The sequence below is a fragment of the Juglans regia genome, chromosome 13 (assembly GCF_001411555.2).
Source record: "Juglans regia cultivar Chandler chromosome 13, Walnut 2.0, whole genome shotgun sequence".
Taxonomy (NCBI): domain Eukaryota; kingdom Viridiplantae; phylum Streptophyta; class Magnoliopsida; order Fagales; family Juglandaceae; genus Juglans; species Juglans regia.
In genome coordinates this window covers 33,116,918-33,138,787 of record NC_049913.1, presented here as the reverse complement: position 1 = coordinate 33,138,787, position 21,870 = coordinate 33,116,918, and the positions used below count along the sequence as shown (strand labels likewise).

The 21,870-nt window shown below is 36.3% G+C and overlaps 1 protein-coding gene across 2 annotated transcripts; it reads left to right on the top strand.

Annotated features, from left to right (window-relative positions):
* Positions 1-599: 599 nt before the first annotated feature.
* On the top strand, positions 600-21,762 carry LOC109003798 (origin of replication complex subunit 3). 2 transcript variants are annotated; one of them, XR_001998186.2, is made up of 18 exons: positions 600-710; positions 1,011-1,229; positions 1,499-1,673; positions 2,314-2,483; positions 2,560-2,690; positions 3,701-3,974; positions 4,078-4,155; positions 5,777-5,844; positions 5,949-6,039; positions 6,358-6,572; positions 8,115-8,184; positions 9,197-9,279; positions 14,792-14,881; positions 16,601-16,676; positions 17,488-17,615; positions 18,568-18,744; positions 19,418-19,580; positions 21,693-21,762. XR_001998186.2 is itself a non-coding variant. In XM_018982100.2 (17 exons), exons 1-17 carry the CDS (start codon positions 639-641, stop codon positions 19,521-19,523), a joined length of 2,223 nt encoding a protein of 740 aa, XP_018837645.1. In that variant the 5' UTR covers positions 600-638; the 3' UTR covers positions 19,524-19,873. The 2 variants fall into 2 exon arrangements, 1 of the variants encoding a protein (XP_018837645.1); XM_018982100.2 differs by lacking the exon at positions 21,693-21,762 and having other exon boundaries at positions 19,418-19,873.
* The last annotated feature ends 108 nt before the right edge of the window (positions 21,763-21,870 follow it).

The following is a 21,870-nucleotide window of genomic DNA, read 5'->3' as shown; positions in this document are numbered from 1 at the left end:
CGCAACGGGTACCCGAGGACGGGTACCTGTAGCAGAATTGAAATAGCATGTTTATACGTGAGACTTGTAAATATCATGATTTTAATATAAGATATAAAAAACAAGATACTAGTATGAAATAAAGAGTTAATTTAATCTCTAATCAATTTGAATTTAATGTTATGATGGTTTTTTCCCTCATTTTATTTGAAATTGTTGTATGCCAATTTTCATTTAAAAAAATATATTTTTAAGTAGGTGTATAGAGAATATATAATAAAACGTTTACAGTATATAATTTGATTTAGAAGATAAATTTTGAATATTACAAATTAAAATTTACCATTTAAGTGATGTGAATAATGAATATATTTTTTTTGAAACATTAATAAGTTCTTCTAATTCATTCATAATTAAAAGGTGCAAAAATTTTAAAAAAATATTAAAAAATTTAAAAAGTTAAAAAAATATTGAGTATAGAGTATAATAGAAGTTGTGTAGCAAAATTAGTACCGATAAACTGGGTCGGCAGTCGGCACACCCTGTCCGATTCTAAAACCCGAAACTACCAATTTACGAATTTAACCCAGTTTCTATTTCCCGCCAAAAGAGCAGAAGTAAACCCTACCGTGCGCGACAGAGAGAGAGTCTCTCACTGAATGGCGATCGCTTCTGCTGCTGCGGAGTCACTAACTCAAGGCACACCGGAGACCACCGAAAATGATCTCCAGGTACGCTTTCTCTGATCTAAGTTCTTGTTTTCTGTCTCTGTTTGTTTACCGGGAAAAGGAATGTAAGGAAAGGAATCGGAGATACTTAAAAAAAATTGTTTCTGTCAAGAAAGAATACCCTGAACGAATCAAATTAAATCAATGAGATAAAATTTCGTTTCCGTTTAAATGAAAATGATATTTTCCTCGCGTTTCCTAATCATCCAAACCAGAAATCTCAATTTTTTTAATCTCACTTATCCCAAGCAAATGTAGCACTGATCCAGTTTCCTTTAAATGCATTAATATTTTCTGTTACAGCCATTCTTTGTTTTCCACAAAGCTTCGTCCCGAAAATCTGATAAAAAACCAACTGGAACTGGGAAAACCCGAAGGCGGATTGATCTATCTCCGTCATCACCTAATAAGACAGAGAAATCAGAACCCGATAAAGCTGGAGAACGGGATGAGCATTGCAACGAGCACTTGCGTACTGAAGCTTTTGAACTTGTTTGGTCAAAAATCAACTCGACCATCAAGGTTTATTTCTCTGTTTTTATATCTCTGTCTTTAATCTTCATTTTAGAGTGTTTTAGAAGATGGCATCGAAGACATCAGAATAAAACACTGGTTTTGAAAATCGAAGAATTATAGTTCAGTGTGCTTTGATATTCCATATTATTTGGGTTTGTTGGATTAATCTGTAGTCATCACTAAGTATGGAGCAACATAGATGTAAGGTGTCAAACTTTGGTTTCATTTCCTTCATTTTCTCAGTGATCAAATAGAATATTGACCAATTCTTGCAGGATATTTTGAGGGGTATCAATACTAATGTATTTAACGAAATACATCACTGGGTTTTGGAGTCCTTCAATGCTATCCAGTCATTTGGAACACCTGGTTTCACTGAAGCAACTCGGTCTTTTCCCATTGTAACTGACGCGAATTCTAAACTACTGTTCACTGGGATGGTTCTGACCAGTAAGTTATTGTCTATTCCAACGTTTCACAGTAAAGTACGGTGGGTGAAAATGGTCGTACATATCTGTATATACTAGTGATCTGTCCCACTCATACCTGCATTCTGATTTAAACCTACGTTTGCATCCATTTTATGGTTTGCACCAAACCAGACTGGTATATATATATATTTTTAATTTTGTATATTATATATAAAATATTTTTTTATATTATATTATATATATTATATGCTAAATTGATGATTCATAGAATATGAAATTTTAATCTTAAACACAAACACAAACATTAATATTAAGTTATTAATATAAATTTACTTTGAGGAGAACAAGCATTAGAGGAACCGGCTCTCAAGTCTCAATTTATGTAGTGCCACATGTGTAAACGGTAAACCGGATAGGACCGGACCAAAACCGGAAAAATTGAAAGTTCCGGTCTTGGTGATGAATTGGTTTGTATTGGTTCTTAAATTTTCAAAATCAGTGTATATTGGTTTGGTTCCAAAATTTGTCCAAAACTAGACCAAACCGTACTGGTTAGACCCCTAGATTATTTTTGGATCTTCTCTGCCCTGTTGTTGTGCTATGCTGCTAACGTTTCCTAGATCCTCTGTCTAATATGTAGATTGATCATTGATTGGCAGGGAATATGGAGTTTGTTGATGATCTACTAACATTTGAAGACCTTGGCCTTTTTTTGAGATCTAATGGATGCCATGTGGCTAACCTTTCGTCCCTGGACTTCTCAGCCAAGAGTGGGATTGGTGGCTGCCTCAGGGGTTTATTGAGACAGTTCTTAAAGGCTACTTTATATGTAAGTACTTAAATATACATTTCTTTAATTAGAGTTTATTTTTCAATTGAATTAATATTTAAAATTATTTAAGCAGGAAGCTGATATATCCATCTTGGCATCATGGTATAGAGAACAAGAAAACCATAATACCCCAGTGGTTGTGATTATAGATGATATGGAACGATGTTGTGGGTCTGTATTATCCGACTTCATACTTATGATGAGGTATTCTATTGCATCTTGCCACCACTCGAAATGCTTATATTTGTGTGCGTGCACGTGTTCATGCACATAGTTGTACATGTACATGTATATATCAATAAATGTATGCACTTACGTGCTTGCATATTTATACATTTGTTTGTGTATACATAAATTCTTTCTGTGTACATTTGTGTATATGCATATATCTAGAGACACATAAATATGTATTCCTATAAATTACAAATATACGTCTTTATAAATTTATATTATGTACACATGTTTGTGAGTACTATGGCTTAGTCTAATAAGTTCAGAAAGTATGTTCATGTGCTCATCTTTGTTTTGCGCACCAGATTATGCTTTGGTTTTTAAAACTTGTCCATTGAAGGTCTCTTTCATATCATACTTGTATCCAGCATATGAATTCATGGTTGATCTTTTTAAGTAAGTGCATATGTTAAATTTACTGGAACCATGAGAGGGCTATTTTTAGATATGGTGGCTAACAATCTCAGTAGCTGTGCTCGATTAAAAGTTGGTAAATGTAATTTCGTTTTTGGAAGATGTTTAATTGCAAGCCCTTATGGATTGTGAAATTTTCACCATGGAAATGATGTTCCAGCAAGCTATTTAGATAGAAATTGCTACACTTAGTTCTGATAAGCATTTGATATTTCAAATAATGCAAAATAGATTCATTATGCAGTACAAGTTAGTTTGCTCCTTGATCCATGGCACAGAAGTTGTGCTACCTGTAAATTATTTAGAGTGAACACTAGGCTTATTTATAATAGTGCTATCTGCTTTCTAGCAGACTGTGCTAAATATAAAGCCAATCTAAGAGCTTGGATAAATTGACCCTTTTGGAAGCTCATCCTTATTTTGAAATTTTATTATTTTCTCCTTGATGATCTTGGTGTAGTCATGCATTTTGTACGCCTAGTTTATTCAACTATTGTGAAACGCCAGACACATACTATGTCATTTATTTTGCAATAACTGCTTGCAACTTGCTACTTTACGTCTATCAGTGAATGGGTTGTAAAGATTCCAATCATTTTATTAATGGGAGTTGCCACAACACTGAATGCTCCAAGAAACCTTCTTCCATCAAATGTGCTGCAGCACTTGTGCCCCTCTAAGTTCATATTGGGATCACCAGCTGAGAGAATGGATGCAGTTGTTGAGGCAGTCCTTGTGAAACAGTGTTCTGGGTTTAGTGTTGGTCACAAGGTGGCTGTTTTCTTGAAAAACTACTTCTTAAACCAGGATGGAACACTAACATCTTTTATTAGAGCTTTGAAGGTTAGTGCATGTTTGTTATTGTAGTTCTCACTGTCTCTTGCCTTGATGAACTATCAGCACGACTAGCTCTTGCTGATTTCATGTTTTAAAAAGCATTTTTCAGATAGCATGTGCCCAGCATTTCTCCATGGAGCCTCTGAGCTTCATACTTGGTGGCTTGCTTGTTGAAGAAAAACAAAAGGTTAAATTTCTTCATCCTCTAGTAACACTCAAAATTTTCCTTTGTTTAAACATGTTACTTAATCATCTTATATTTTAGTTCAATACTTCTTCATAATAAACCCTAATAATTGCTCACTGTCTAATTGTACATGTTGCTTTTGTTTATAGGCATATATTAACACACTGGCATTACTTTTTGGCCTTACTATCTGTTCTTGATTATCTGAAGGCTTCAGCATATATTATCAGCTTGGTCTGCTTGCAGGAGGCCAATGTGCGTTCATTTGATTTGGGGACAATTGCCCCTATCCAATTTCAGAAAACCAGTGATTTGATTAAAAATTGTACCAGATTACTAGTTTGGTATTTTACTTCCCATAAGTGGAAAACTTCCCTTTGATTATCTATTTAGCACTTAGATTCTTTCCTACAAGTCAATTTTTTGTCAGTAATTTGATGTTTGGAAGTACCACTTAAATTACCTTTAAACTAAGTGAATTGCTTGGTCTAAAGAGATAATTACAAGAAGGAAATTTGCAAACAGATTCTATTGTGGTTACATCACATCTACTTTTCAATAAGAAGAGTTTTATAGTCAGACATATCATATCAAGTCATGTTAGTTTGCAAATTATTTTTTGAAATTTTCTTTATAAAATTAGCATTTCCTTTAAATAATATGCATGCATGACTACCGACATATTTAATCAAGTGGTAATTCTTTTTTGTTTTAGGGTGAGGCCTTGGGAACCTGTGATTGGACTATTGTTCTTGTACAGATTGAAGTAATGCTGGATAACAGGCCTCAGTTGGGATAGTTTTAGATATTAAAGCAAAATTATTTATAGTTGGGAGTTGTCTTCACTTCCTATCTGATGATTAAGCAAAAAGTGGTCCTTTTTTCTGTTAAATTAAAACAGAAATCAGGCAAGAGTAGAAGGTTAATACAATCGTCTACTTATAAAAAAAAGAAGGTTAAATAAAAATTTGGTTAACCTTTGATACAGTTACTTTGTATCTTAGACGGGTTCTTTAGCCTAATGTCCCCATTTAATTCCCCTTCTATCCAACCCGAAAAGGAAAAAAATGCCTGTCCCAAAATTTATATCAGGGTATTAATGTTGACTATGGATTTCAATTTGAAACTGTAATTTATTTATGAAAACAAATATTGATTGTATTACAATCAGCTGGCCTGCTGAATATTGTTGCTGGGATACTGGCCCTGCCCCTTTGCTTGTCATGTATATGCAATGTATGCATGGTCACCTATGTTCAGGCACAAAACAGGATGCTACCTCGATTTTTCCCTGTTTTCCTACTTCAAAAATTCTTAAAGCAAATGTGATATGATTAGATTTGCATCTTTGTTCTGGGAAAGGCCATGTTATTTCCCCGATAATTTAAGTGCTTACACATTTTACACTTGTGAGTGCAAGTGAGCTGTCTCGCATGTTGAAAGTTTTGGTGGGGGAAACATTAACAACACTGAAAAATGAAACTCCCAATGGAAAATCATTTGATTTTTCTAATGCTTATGATTTTTGAAATAACCTACACCCTTGATGAGATATTAAGATTGGACGCTCATTGATTTTTGTTTACATCTAAACATTGTTTGCAAATGGAATGGGTTTCAGGGTGAGAAAAGTGGTTTACAGCCAGAGGTAGTATTGAAGTATACTTCTCAGCTTCCGTCCTATGCAAGGTAAGTACAATATTTTCTGATTATATTATCTGCTTTTATCTGAGTACCAAAAACTCCAAAAGATGATGATAGGACACTCATATGTGCTGAAAATATTTCACTAGGAACCAAATGGCTGAACAGAATGGTAAAAGTTTGGTTCATGGTTTCTCAGAATTGAGGAGACTGCACAAGTGCTGGAGCACGGTCGTCTTGGTGAGTTTTCAGAACTGTTTTTGTTTTTGTTTTTCTCTTCACATGCTGATATAAATTTTCAAGGCGCCATTCCTTGGCATGCCCATTTTTTATAGTTTTTTTATAAGTATACAAATATCCTGTAATGAGAATTTACCTATAATGAAATTTTTGATTAATTAATTAATTAATTTTTTTGTGAAACACTAGTTTTGGAACATCTTGGTTTCTTATTATTAGTTGTTTAAATGAGTATATGTTAGTAATATCTATGCTATGTTGATGTGTCATGTAATGGAACTGGTGTTTCTGTTTGTTAACAATTACTGCACTTTGCAGTGCCTGTATGAAGCAGGGAAGTGTAATAAAATCCGACTGCTAGACCTATTATGTGAGGCACTTAATCCAGATTTGTACACCTCAAGGGCTTCCAATAATCATGTGGTACTAGAGAAGGATGTTGGAGTACCCATGGCTACTGATCGTTCTATACGTCGAAAGTATTCTACCTTGCGAAAGGGCGGTTTTATCGGTCAGATAGTACGCAAAGTGAGGTGGGTAACAAGTATTTCCAATTTAGAGGGCCAGTACGTGCTTCTACTGTCATAGGTTCGTGTTAATAGCGGAGGGTTTCCAAAGGGGGAACATAACTGCAACATTTTGCCTATCTTCTCTATCCATATTTCTGGGAAACTGAAAATTTTCCTTTTATGGTTTTGAGGAAAAATAAGGGGAAGTATCATTTCATTTGGTGTCTCTTCTGGTGATAAATATTTGTCTGCTCAACTAATTGTTGAAGTTAACAGCAAGCAAGCTAGGACGAAAGCGTTAGTTGATATCTTCAAATAATTTAGATTGGCTGCAATAGTGAACTGATTGAAATATTCTTTGTGTCTTTATAGATGATTAATTAATACCTCCATTATTTTACAGTTACTTTTATCTCTCATATTTGTCTAGAGTATAACAGCTCACTGGATGCATGAGCTTATTCATTCCACCAGACAAGAAGAAAGTGGTGATTCTTCATGTAGTTAGTCTTTTCACCGATTTACTACACGCTCCCAATTCTCAAACGATTGGAAAATGCGTAATTGTTTAGGGAAGAAAGAAACGCATGGGATACTGCAAATGATACATACTAGATAGAACACAAATAATTAGTTGAGATCAGTCGTAGCATGACAGGCATCCATATACTGGACCAGAGATTGCATTTCATCTTATTCTTTCATCATAAGTCCTGCCCCATAAATTGTCTTTCCACTCATGTTGTGAGGGTTTTTGTCAAGTGAGTGCCATTTTGCCTTTGTTAATGGATTGCTAACCACTATATGGCCTTCATTATTCCTGGTAGGCAGAATTTCTGCAACTTTGTGACCTCCATGGCAATACTGAAACCTATGTTAGCCTCTCCCCTTATCGTGAATAATTATCGAGAAGTGATTGGTATTCTTTTTCCTCCTTGAGCTCTCAGGATCTCAGCGTATACAATGCTTTGTCCCGAACCCATATAACAACTGCTAAGTTCTGATCTGAATTTGAATTGAACTTCATGTTGCATTCATCTTATTCGAGGTTTTAATATTTTTCAAGAAAATATATGTTATATTGTGAACTTAATCATATATATAATCCTTCATGATCAGTGTATTCATCCTCTATCCTAATATTTTCGCCTCTAGAATTTGACACGATCACTGGATTTATTGAATGCAATAAATAATTGCTAATTTGGATGTGTATTTGAAGATTTTGGAAGTTTGTAAGCAGTGAAAGTTAATCCTGGTTCTAGATCTTGCTTCACTATCTAAAGATATCTCATTTTGGCCTGTGCACCCCGGGATTAGTTGGGATTTTGTTCTCGGGCACCCAGTGCCAATAAAAAAAAAAACATATTATTTGATAACTACATCCTCAAAGTGAATCAAGCTCTAAAATTTAAGCATAAGCTCAATCAGTTGTTGTCTGCAAATTTATAATTGTAGTAATTAGATTGATAGAGATCCACTTAAATATTTAACCTTTCTTTATAGGTATTCGTAATCAAATTCTTTTTGCTTCATATCGCAATTCTGAACTTGGATTTTGATCAGGGATCTCCCGGCACTGATGCTCTACCAATTGCTGAAGAGTTGGGAAAAAACTACTGTTGATGTTCTTGAGGTATTCTTTTACTTTTGACAAAATGAGATGTCGTAGGGATTTACTTGGAAGACTAATCAGTGTGGTTACTTTTAAGTAACAATTTCCATCTACAATTAAGTCCATTTTCTTTGATGATTTTTTTTTATTTGGTTCTAAACTATGTTGCATGTAGCAAACAATTTCTCTCTGCAATTAAAGATCAAGTTTATCCACAGTTAAACCATTTCCCTTTATTTCTATAGTGGAACTAGAATTCTTCTTGGTTGCTGCCATGTATTTGCATGTCCTAAAGCTACTTCCATGGCATTCTTCTGGAAGGGCTTTTCTTTGACATGCTTTTAATAGCTATTTAGAGCAGGGCATATATTTCACCCTTATTTTCCTTGGGAGATTTGAGAAGCAACTCCTATCTGCTCCCCTGTCTTGCATTGAGCCCATATCAACCATGACTCCAATAAACTCCATAATTCCCTGGCTCACCCAGGTTTGAACCTCAAACCTTTCCTTCTCCAACTGTACTCTCATTTATTCTCCATCTACTTTATCTTGCTGTAAACAGCTGCAAAATTTGTAAAATTACTAAAATAGAAAGTAGTTACAAAGAAAGTAGACTTGTAATAACATAAGAAAGGTTCATAAAATGCTTGGAAAACTTCTTTGTTTTCATTATAAGATTCTCAGTAAAATATATATCTTGAATATAAGATTCTCAGCAAAATATATTTCTTGTCGGCGTTTGGCGTATGTCAAACTGAAGGTGTTTTGTGCCTGAATATTAATGTAAGGTGGTGGAATATATTGTTAATTATTTATGGTCCTTATCATTTTAAAGGACTCAACACTCTAGATGACTTTTACTTTTTGCTGTAATCAATGCTTGGCTTTATAATCAACCAGTCTTATGTTTGCTTCTTGTATTTCTTCCCATTGCTGTATGGAGTTTATAAATTTTGATCCTTATGATACAAAACTAATCGGTTACCGATTAGATGATCAAGCTAATTGCTATGTAATAATATGCCTGTGATAGATCCATGAAAAAGTGAAGGACTTGCAGTCTTTGTTAAGATTTGAGGATGGCAAGTTGAAACCAAATGTTGATGACATATCCAAGTAATATTCTATTCAATCCTTTTGTCTTCTCTAACTCCATATTTATACCACGTATAAATTATTCTATTTGCAATAAAGTGTGAACTGCTTACCATATTTGTGAAGCATGTTATTTTATAAGATTTCGCAAGATCTTTACATATAGTAAAAACTTTAGATAATGAGATTTAGATTGTTATGATATTTGACGCCTAAAATAATAGGTGTGAACTCACGGGAGTACAAGTAACTTTTTTTTGATAAGTAAACAAATTATATTACTCCAAGAATAGGCATAGCCTAGTATATACAAGAGACAACCCTGACTAGGAGGGTGCAAGAGAGACAAGGAAATCATGAAGGGCCATGCCATTGAAATCAACAACATTGGACCAAGTACATAACATGCTATAAAATTAAGCTATAAGTTCCTCTAGCAATCTCTCCTTGTCCTCAAACGTTCGCACATTATGTTCCTGTCATAGACACCACATGATACACATTGGAATCATGTTCCAGACTGCTGAAATCTGATGTAGCCCTCCAATAATTGGCCAGCTAGCCAAAGCTGCCACCACGGTCTTTGGCATAACCCAACCCAACTCTATTCTACCCAGTACCCCATCCCATAAAGCCTGTGCTATCTCACAGTGTAACAAGAGGTGATCCACCGACTCGCCCCCTCCCCTACACATACAACATCAATTTGCTATAATAATTCTCTGCTTCTTCAAATTATTAGTTGTGAGAATCTTGCCCAAAGATGTTGTCCACACAAAGAAGGCTACTTTGGGGGGCGCCTTGTGTCTCCATATCCTTCTCCAAGGGAACCGAATGTTGGGGTCTTGGGTGAGAGCCTTATAAAATGAGCGGACTGAAAATGCACCTTTCCCGGCGGGTGCCCACCACAATCCATCTTCTTGTACATTGCTTGGTTTCACGGAGTACAAGAGACTGTAAAAATCAGCAAAACTGTTCATCTCCCAATCTTGTGCAGCCCTACTAAAACTGATATTCCAATGAAGATGCTCACCCGATATTCCCATAACCTCTGCTATTGTAGCCTCTTTGACACTGATAATTTGGAATAATGAGGGAAATAAATCTCATAGAGTAGTATCTTCGCACCAAATATCTTTCCAGAATTTAATCCCAGATCCATTGCCCATCAGAAGACGAGTGTGACGAAGAAAAATCACCCATCCTCTTCTAATGTGTTTCCATAACCTCATTCCATAAGCTCCTCTAACTTCTTTAGTGCACCATCCCCCCCCTCCAAAATATCGCCATATTTGCACCCAATCACCCCTCTTCACAAGGCTTTCGGTTCCTTATTGTATCTCCACAACTATTTGCCGAGTAACGCCCGATTGAAAGTCCTCACATACCTAATACCCAGACCACCGTTGGATATTGGGTGACAAACCGTTTCCCACTTTACCAGATGAAGTTTAAACTCCTCCCCCAAACCACCCCACAAGAAGTCACGTTGGAGTTTTTCAATCCGGTCTGCCACACTAGCAGGTATAGGAAAAAGTGATAAAAAGTTAGTAGGTAAGTTAAAGAGTGTACTCTTTATCAAAGTAATCTTACCACCTTTCGACATATACATTCTCTTCCAACTCGCTACTCTCTTCTCTATTTTCTCAATCACTAACTTCCATAAAGCATACGTCCTTGCACCAACCCCGAACGGAAGACCTAGGTACTTCAAAGGTAGAGAGGCAACCTTACAATCCAACGCATGAGCTAGTTGCCGTACATTAGACACCACACCAATTGGCACAAATTTGGACTTATCAAAATTCACTTTTAAACCAGACACTCTTCAAAACACAGGAGCAACGCCTTCAAAGCCCTCACTTGATTCTGATCTGGGTCACAAAATACAAGAGTATTATCTGCAAACAATAAATGAGATATGTTAATGATGCCCCTATTTGGGGTTCCAACCAAAAATCCTTCCACAAAGCTATGATGAGTTAAGGCCGAAATCATCTTGCCTAATCCCTCCATCACAACAACAAATAGTAAAAGCAACAACGGATCGCCTTATCTTAGGCCTCGCGAACTATGAAAGAAACCCGCTGGGCTACCATTTATCAACACAGAGAATTTAGCTGTTGATATACACCAACGGATCCATGACTGCCACGTTTCTCCGAAACCACATTTCCCAAGTAGATAGAGAAGGAAATCCCAGTTAACATGATCGTACGTCTTCTCCATGTCTAACTTGCATATGATCTCTGCTAAGCCTGTTTTAATTCTACTATCCAAATATTCATTAGCAATAAGGACCGTGTCAAGAATTTGCCTACCTTTAACAAAGGCATTTTGGGGCTTGGCGATTATCTTCCCCCCCACCTCACTAAGTCGGTTCGCTAGCACTTTGGAAATGATATTGTACCCCCTCCCACTAAGCTAATGGGACGATACTCCTTTATCTCGTTAGTCTTGACCTTCTTTGAGATCAATGTAAGGAAAGTAGTATTTAAGCTTTTCTCGAATTTTCCAGCCACGAAGAGCTCTTGAAACACTTTCATAATATCTTCCTTTACAACATCCCAGCAATCTTGGAAGAAACCCACAGAGAAGCCATCTAGTCCCGGCGCCTTGTCCTTGGCCATTTTCCGCACTACCTCCGCCATCTCCTCTTCCTCAAAAGCCCTCTCCAATCGAGAGACAGTACTCATTCCAATGGCGTAAAAAACCAGACTATCAAGGGACGGCTGCCAACACATCGGTTCAGTTAGGAGTTGCTCATAGAAGCCAACTACATAATCTACTGCCAGGCAAAGTGACACGGCAAGGATCGTCGGGGGGTGGTGCAAAGTCAAGCAATGTTGATGGAGGGGAGGAACCTGTAATGGTGATAGAAACAATGGACAACAACCATATAGTTGTCGAGCAACAATATGGCGGGAAGGAAACTAGCGGTTTGTTGTTAGTGCCTCATGCGGGGGAAGGTTTATAATCGGAAGTGTAGTCGGGTACTGTGGTTGGGGATAATGTCTTACTTTTGGTTTCTATTCCTCCGTTACATGATATAGCGGGTTCACCATCGGATTGGGTTCATAATAAAGTTAACGAGCTTCAAAACATCTTGGGGCTTTCATATGGAGAACAAGGAGAATATGAAGACCAATTTAAAGCTCTACTCACTTCGATTGAGGCTAGTCACATGCTTGAAACCAAATCATATTTTAAGAAAAGCAGGGAATTAAAGCGTCTTTTATGTGCAATCAACTACAATGCTAAGGGAGGTAGCTCAAGTCAAGGGAGGGCATTGTGAAGACATTCTCGTAGTGGGATGTTCGGGTAGAGGATTAGTTTTATGGAAACAAGGGGTTGGAGTTGGGGAGGTGTGTTACATTCCAATTCGGGCTTGGTGTATTTTGGGTAGGTTTCATGGGATTTTTGGGTCATTAGGGGTTCTCTTGTATGGGTTAGGTGTTTTTTTGTATACGTCCAGTGTACTTAGTTACTCCTATTGATATATATATATATAATATTATTACTTATAAAAAAAAATGTTATTGTTCCTCCTTTGAGAATTTGCAACTCGATGAAAGAACTTAGTACTTGGTCTGCTTCCCTAAGCCACAAGGCTCTTGATTTTTGCCGCCAAGAAATCTCTTCTAGTAAGATAATTCTCTCAAGCTCCTCACCCAACAAGGTCTTTCGAGCTACTTCATCTTGGGTAAGGGACCTAGCCTCTTGGATACTCTCAATTTCCTCGATTTCCTTCAAATTACCCTTCTTGTTTTCCCCTAGATCACCAAAAGTTTGCATATTCCATAGTTTTAGATCTCTTTTTAGTGCTTTCAATTTACCTGCAAGGACAAAACTAGGGGTTCCCTGAAACTGGTACGAGGACCACCACTGTCTTACTCTTTCTGCAAAGCCTTCAGATTTTAACCACATGTTTTCGAATTTAAAGTACCTGTGACCACCTCGGATACCACCGCAATCAAACAAGATAGGCCAATGGTTTGAGCTAATACGAGGCAAAAGCTTTTGCCAAACGTCTGGGAAATGGCTCTCCCACTCAGGAGAAATGAGGAAACGATCCAACTGGGACCAAGTTTGATTATTAGCCCACGTGGTGAAGCCATCGGCTAGTAGCAAATCTACCAAATTCAAATTAGAGATGCATTAAGAGAACTCTACCATTGGCCGCCCTCTTCTATTACCGGAGGACTCACTTGGAAATCTAGTGACATTAAAATCTCCCCTTATACACCATGGGAGGTTCCACTAACTGTGAATTCCCACTAGTTCTTCCCGCAAACACACTATTGCTGTCTAGATTTGGTCCGTAAACACCTGCAAAAGCCCATAAAAAGTTATCCAACACACTCTTAAAAGAGCATGCTACCGTGTACCTCCCTATGAATTCCTCCATTTTCTCCACTACTTGTCGATCTCACATCACTACCACTCCTCCTAACGCCCCATTAGAGGCCATATAAACCCAATCCACATGAACTCCACTCCATAAACTTCTCACAATTCCCCTATTGATCAGCTTCATCTAGTCTCCTATTAACAAACAATGTCCGCCTTTCACTCATGAAGCAAGTTTCTTATCCGAAGACGTTGATTGGCCTCGTTGAGCCCACGGGCATTCCACGACACAATTTTGGGTTTCATGGAGAAAAGGCCAGCCCCTTCCCTTTCGACCTGCCCTTACTGGAGCTACCCTCAATGTTTAGCGACCATGTCAAAATTTTAAGCTCCCGCTGTTTTTTTGAAACATTCTTCCATTGTTGTTGGTGCCCCACTTTGATGAGCAAGGCCATAAACTGATCTTCGTAACCTTCACATCCACACCCACACCCACAGCTTTTTGGATTTCTTTTACCTTATCAAAAACCCAGTCCAAGACTCCTGACTGGAAGGGGAATAGAAAATTCAAAAGGGTTGGATCCACCTCCCCGCTAACCCCCGGAGTACAAGTAACTGTCATTGAGGTTATCTATTAGTAGGGGATTGAGAATAATGGTGTTAGGTATAGAACTCACGGGAGTACAAGTAATACTTTTTATGATGATACAATAGAAGTTAGGCTTGCCAAATGTTAATACATTACCACTTTGAGACTACTTGACATGTTCTTGGACCCATGTAGGCCACTGAGATTATTTTGTGGTTGACCCATATGAGCTCCCAGGTAGCCCTAGCATAAACCAAGAAAAGGATCAAAATATTCCGTCTTTTAAAAATACTTCTTGAAGAAACTATGGATTCGATGCAGACAAGAGGTCTCCTTCTTCTTGATCTTTCTTATCTCACATGTAAAGATCTTAGGGATAGCCATTTTGTCATTATAAGATGTATAAATACACATCAAAATGCTGGTTGGGGTTTATATGGCTAATGGTATTATGCCAATTTTTATTCTTTTAGTATTCATCATATTAATTTCCTCCTTTTCATGTTTGAAAATGTTTGTATAAATTGTATATGCATGCATGCATGCATTTAACTTAGATTCTTGAGGCTCCTTTTGACAGTGTTGACTTGACAGGAAACATTCATCTCGGAGTCCTTTAAATATGGAGAAGGAATCAAAAGAAGTAAATGAGAAAGCTGCTGCATTAATAGATTGCTTGGTTAGGTAAGGATATTTGTGCTGTATCTTTTCATTCTTGCTTAGACGAGGGTGGGATCCCATCACAACCTTCCTTTACAAGATCATTACATAAAATTTCTAATATGTATTTTTACTCTTATAATAGAATCTGAGGTAGCGTGTTTCAGCCATGTCAAAAATTTATATTCTACTTTTAGCTAAGGGAAGTAGGGGTGGCAATATATGACACGAGCTGTGAACCCAATATGAACACGACATGAAATTAGTGGGTTTGGATTTGATATAAATGGGTTTGGGTCAAAACGGGTTGATCTGTTAAGACACGATTAATAAATGGGTCAGCTCGCTTAAACCGAAATCAACCCTCAATAACCCATTTAAATTTTATTTCAAAATTACAATTTTATTATTGTTGAGTTGTAATATTAGTATTTTCTCAATATTCTTATGTTTTTATTGTTGGAATTATAATTTTGGACCTATACTCATTTGTTATTGTTGGGCTTGTAATAGTGGTTTTACTATAGAGTAAAATTCATTAAAAATATTGATATGTTTTGTTAGTAAGTAGTTTTATTTTTTTAGATAGTGCCTACTAATAAATATAGATTTTAACTTTTATGTGAAATTATGTTAATTCGGTCAAATGGGTTATGCAGATTATTAGTTTAATCCATTTACATGAAACGAATTGAAATGAGTCTTGTCATATTGACCAACTTCTAATTAATTATTAAACGGGTCCAAACGGGTGATACAACACGACTCGTTATTTAAATGAGTCGTGTTAGAGTTTGAAGGTTTGACCTATTTAGCTTAATGGGTCATATTTGGGTTGACTTATATAGTCAAATGTCCATGACTTGACACGACCCACGAACATGAATTGCCACCCTAAAAGGGAAGTACAGTTTCATTAGTGTAGTTATTATGTTTGTAGAGGTGAACATAATATACTTTTACTAAAGGATATGAACATATAATCCAAAATCTGGTTATATATAGAATATGGGGATATGGGAATCCTTTTTGATATATTGTTATAAACTACCGTCTTGAATGATGATCCTTCTGTAATTATTAAATAATTTTGATGGCTTTTTGCCTTGTATGTAATGTTATTTGGATAACAAACACTGTAATTTGATATAAATTAGGATTTTTTTTTCCCGTAAATAAAATGTGGTTTAGCTAGAAAATACGCACATAAACTACTAAAATCAAACAAACGTTCATCATTTCCATGCTTAGAAACTGCATCCATTTGGTGACCAATATTGTGTTGCTGCTTTCTATAGGCTCTTCCAATGGCTTGTCACCAGATAAAACTTATTTATTTATTTTAAATATCTGTGCTCTATCTCATGGCTGTAGTTTTAGGTCAATGGATTTGTTGCAAACGAGAGTGGGTCGGCCTAGGATTGACAGTTTTTGCTGGTTCCTTTTTCAGTTTTATGGTTTTTTTTTTACTGCAAATGGAAGTTGAATGACCACTAAATGTGTAGGGACTTCTTTTTCAATTATTATATTCTCAAACTGGTGTAATTAACATGCTGATTTGCACGGATGTTATTCATAGTATGGAGATATAAAATGTGAATTTTCCTTCTATGTCGGAATGAACCAGAAGAATATTGGAGGCACTGTACATCTATCTGTTCCATCAATGAATTTACTATAGCACGCAGCTACGGAAAAGAGTTCTGACTTCTATTTTTTTTGTTCTATTTTTCTTTGAAACAGGGATTATTTGAGACCCATCGAGTGCATACCTTTGCATGAAATCTTCTGCTTCAAGAATGTTGAGAAACTTCAATTGGTAAGCAATTTTAGGATGACTTTGACAAATAAACTCATACGACCTTTTCCACTTCGGACATGCGAAAATATTCCATCACAATTCATGCTATAGATGCTACACTGAATTAGACTAAAATCCACGAAGCAAGACTATTGTTATCAATATTCTGAAGAAACTGGATTCTATGCTCCAGCAATTGGAGGAACTCCGGAGCTTTTTTGTGCACTCTTTGTTGCTTTGGTTTTCTGCTTTAGTGATTAACAGAGCTTCTGCTCATGATTTTCTGTTGTCGTTTTCTGTTTCTTAGAATGTGTTTAGGTGTAACCCCTAGGGTTGGCTCAAGTGGTAAAGGCCCTGGTCTTGGGGGTATGCTCCCTCCAGATCTAAGGTTTGATTCCTCTTGAGTGCAAACAATTTTTAGGGGTCATCGGATTGGGGTAACTTCCCTTCGAATTACCCGGGGTGCACTTGCGAGAAACTTCTTGCCGAGGGCCTGTCCGAGATTAGTTGGGACTTTGTTCTCGGACACCCAGTGCCAATTAAAAAAAAAAGAGAATGTATTTAGGTGTTTTCTTTTGTATACTTCTTGTGTACATGGGCTTTGCCTATTTCATTCACTTCTAATAAAATTATTTCTTACTTATAACCTATAAAAGAAAAAAAATTCCTATAAAAAAAAAGCAATAGGCAATTTCATTTATTAAAATCTCCTAGACATGTCTTGATACTTATACTCTGTGAAGAGCATGCCTTTTCTTCTAAAATTCTGGAGTTCTAAGTTTATATTATTATAGTCTCTTTGTATTTTTAAACTTCTCACTTATCTTAGGCTTTAATTGGAGATCCAAGAAGAAGGATCCAAGTTGACCTTTTGGAGTTCCACAAAATTCTGCAGTGTGGTTGCTGCAGCAAGAGTGGCAATGTCCTATTGCCATCTATGCATGATACCTCAATTATGTAAGTATATTGTTTTTGGAACATAGAAAAGGGATATCAGTTTTTATTTACTGTTGTACCATCATGAAAGTGTTTGCTATTACGTGACATTCTGGTATTCATACCTATGTATTTATTATGTGTATGTACATGTTCAATATTCGAAAACATTAGTAATTATAAGTTGTTTTCACTAGCGTAACAGATTCTCAACTTTTGTTTTTAATGGTAAACAAAATTTTATTGATCATAAGAATAGGCAAGAGCCCAAGTATACAGGACATATACAAGAGCATCACCTATGCGTGCTAGTTTAGTGATTCTCAATGAGTTAATTTGTCATTCAATAAGATCAGTTGTAAAGGAGGATATTTTATCTGCAATGAACTTCATAATTACCAATTGGTCTTGATTCTAGCTGGTACAGGATCCCCATAATCACTAATGGCGTTTTTGACTAATTCATTGCAGCATGTCCCCCTTCTCTCTCTCTCTCTCTCTCTCTCTCTCTCTCTCTCTCATGCCCGCACACTCAAATCAAGCTGAATCATTGCTCTCTTAGGATCTTTCATTTCTCATTATGCCGAGGGAACTTGGATGAGGTTTTGAGGGTGTCTAGCTTAAAATATTTTATTCTTTCTTTTTTCTTTTTTCTTTTTAATAATCATGAACTTCTTATGAGGAACCTCCCCTCCCCCACAAATTATAAAAAAAAAAAAGTACTATGCTTTCTTTCTCAAGCGCAGAACAAGGTGGAGGCTTAAGTCCTAGGAAAACTAGTTTACTGTTACCCTCATTTACACGTTGTGGTCCTTGTGTCTTTTCCCTTTAAAATCGTTATCTGGAAATAAAGGGTCTCACTTTGACCAAAACACAGGCTCTGAACTTACACTTCCATATTGTTTGTTACTTCTTTTGAAGCTGAAAATTTGCACTATTTGATGGATTTAGTTTATGCTTCTCTGTTGTTTAGGTATAGCCTAGCTCAAGAGCATGGTGATCTCATCAATCTTCATGATTGGTTCCAATCTTTCAAAACTGTTGTTCTTCATCCAAGTTCAAAAGGGAAACACAAGTCAAAACAATCCCCAAATCCAAAGAAAAGGAAGTATTCGCATGATTCTGAAAACAAGGGTGAAGCATCAATTCAGTATCCTATTGGTTTTTTGTTCCTAGTGCATTATAATCAACTTAGTCGTATAGTTTGCAGTCCTGTAGGGCATAGATGTTCGTAGAAGCGGCATTGGTAGCATATTATGATAATCAATACACAGTATAACTTTAAGTCACGTGGAGCATATTAAGAATTTAAACTAATATTTGCAATTTTCTGTTCTCCCGTGTTCAACTCAGATCTTTTTGCAGCACCTCAATGTTTATCTTCAAAATCATTAGAGCCCAGAAATTGTGTAATTATAATATTCACTTCTACAGAAAGTTTAGTGTTACATGAACAAGGCTATGTTCATATGGGCTATGTAATTTCTTTTTCTTTTGTTCATTGTACTTTTTTGGATCTATGAAGAAGAAGAACCGAGTAGTTCTTCAAGTTTTAACCAAGTTGTGTTATCGATTTTAACCCTACCACTGTATTTTGGAAAACCTCTGCCATGTTATACAAGTCAGTTGTTTGCTCTGCATGACTTCAGGATTGCTGTTCCAGATTCAAAAGAGTCCCGCACAAAATATTTCTAGCTCACTCGAAAACACTAATTGGGTTTCATTTGTAAGGCTCGCACATGGCCTGTATCTATCATGGATTGTTTTCCCCCCTCCCCTTAGTCAGGTAATCCATATGAAAATCCTTAACCCTGTTTCCCAAGAGCAAGATTTTGCAGGGCAGTTACAGAGCTGCAGATAACTGGACTCCTTCGGATGCCCAGCAGAAGACGCCCTGATTGTGTGCAGAGAGTGGCCTTTGGACTCTAACCATTGGAGCCATTGAAGAAGCTTAGTCGGCATCATTTTGATCTGCTTTATGCAAAGGTAATTTTATCTTACATTTGTCATGTTATACTGTTATGTAATTATGCCAAAGCGTAACATGATGTCAAGAATATGATTCTTACGAAATGCTGAGAAGGTGTCCTAGTAGCATTTGGGATCCTGGCATCATGATCTCACTGACACCCAAACAGATTGCACAAGTCAAACCTTTTTATTTTAGCGCATAAGTCGAATTGAAATCAACTGGGTATGTTATAACCCGTCAAAAGCTGTTTCCTTGTAAGATTTACTGTGACGTAATTTATAATAATAATAAAAAAAAGATTTAGTGATATTAGAATTCCTTCCTTTTTCTTTCTTTTTTTTTACCCCACCTGGGAAGGAGTAGATAGTAGGACTGAAAAACCGACCGGTCGGTTTTGTTAGAGTCTCAAAACGGGCCGAAACCGACCGAATCAGTGTATGGAAACCGACTGGTTCGATTACCGGCCGGTTCACGGTCGGTTTGTCGGGTTTGGGCCACTGTGTTTGGGCCGGTTTTGGTTCTGTTTGGGCTATTTTAAGACTCAATTCAACCTCTTTTTGAGCTAATTTTGTTATTCAAAATCATCTACTACAAAGACTTTTTTTTTGCAGAATTTTTAAAATTAATTAATTTAATCAATTTCTTTTTAATTTTAATCATGCCATGCATATATTATTAGTAACTAATAACTATTAACTAGTAACTACTACATATATACTAATATTTTATAGTCTTATTATCTTATATACTAAATTATTAATTACTAGATAAATAAAAAAACTCCACTAGATGTTTAATACACATTACAAACAAAATTAAATTGTCTTAAGCAACAAATAACAATTGTTTTTGAATAAAACTCAAAAAATCTTCATTCTTCAGTCTGCAGTCTTCGACTCTTCAATCATCAATAGTTGTGATATATGATGCTCCTAACTCTATAAGAAAACACCAAATAATCAAATAATCAATATTAATAAATTAGGATAATGAAAACAAATTAAATTAAATAATAAAAATAAATGAATATGGAATTGAATGAGAAAAAGTTAAAAACACATTACCAGATTCTACTACAAAGCTTTCAACATTATCCATGGAGTCTCAAATATCAATTGGCGTTGACGGATGTCGCAATCAATTCTGAGTACAAATAAGTGTCTCAACAGTTTTTGGAGCCAAGGAACTCCGAAAAGGATCAAGTACCCGACCTCCCGTATTAAATGCAGACTCTGATGCAACCGTGGAAACAGGCATGACTAACACGTCTCGTGCAATTCTCGCAAGTATAGGATAGTTAGGCTCATTCACTTTCCACCAATTCAACAAATCAAAAGATTGACTGAATGCCTCACAACCATTTGATAAATACCGATTAATCTCTGTTTTGGTAGATGTAGATCCAGAGGCAGTCGATGCTTGCAACCACTCATAAAAAAGTTGTGACTCAAGATTGTCTTCAACATCATCTGGAGGTGCAGATGACGGAGGGGAAATATGTTCTCTGCTACTCGAGGAAGAATCGAACGTAGCATTATACTCCTCATACATGTCTGATAATAATTGTTTCACCCTCGACAATAAATCTTCAGCCCAATTGTGATCATAAATTTTTTTCAAGTGAAAAGTAAGAAGCTCCAATTTACTACGTGGATCAAGGAGAACTGCAATCAACAACAAATTCAATCTATCCAATGAACCCCAATACTTATCAAATTTCATTTTCATGCTTATGGTCATGCTCATCAAACAAGTATTCTGACTCTCACACAGTCCAACCAACTCTTTTTGGAGCCTACAAATCTCCAAAAAACTTGTGTTTGCCGTGACATGTAAAGAATCAGAAAATCGACAAGTAGCATCATAAAACATCTTTAAAAATTTCACAAAAACCCGCACTGTCTCCCACTCGTCAGCTCTAGGAGGCCCAATGTTTCCATCCTTAAAGTAAGAAAGAAAATTGTAGTCCTCACTCTCCATTCGCCTAAAAGCCTTTTTAAATTTCTCAGCAGCCTCCAACATCATGTAAGTTGAATTCCATCGGGTTTGTACATCAAGGTACAATATTTTTTTACAATCAATTTTTTCATTTTCTGCACATCTCTTAAACTTGTCTAATCTTGCAGGGGAGGAGCGCACATATCTAACCGCATTTCTAACCATTGTAATGGCATCATCACACTCCTTAAGACCCTCATTCACGATAAGATTCAGAATATGAGCACAACATCTCATGTGCATATGCTTCCCTTGCAACATATTCTCCGTCAAAAAATGTCTCAAATATGCAATTGCAGTATCATT

Coding starts and splice junctions, on each gene's coding strand:
- LOC109003798 (XM_018982100.2), top strand. CDS start 639: ATGGCGATCGCTTCTGCTGCTGCGGAGTCACTAACTCAAGGCACACCG. Junction 3,975..4,077: donor CTTTTATTAGAGCTTTGAAG/GTTAGTGCATGT, acceptor AGCATTTTTCAG/ATAGCATGTGCCCAGCATTT. Junction 6,573..8,114: donor CAGATAGTACGCAAAGTGAG/GTGGGTAACAAG, acceptor GATTTTGATCAG/GGATCTCCCGGCACTGATGC.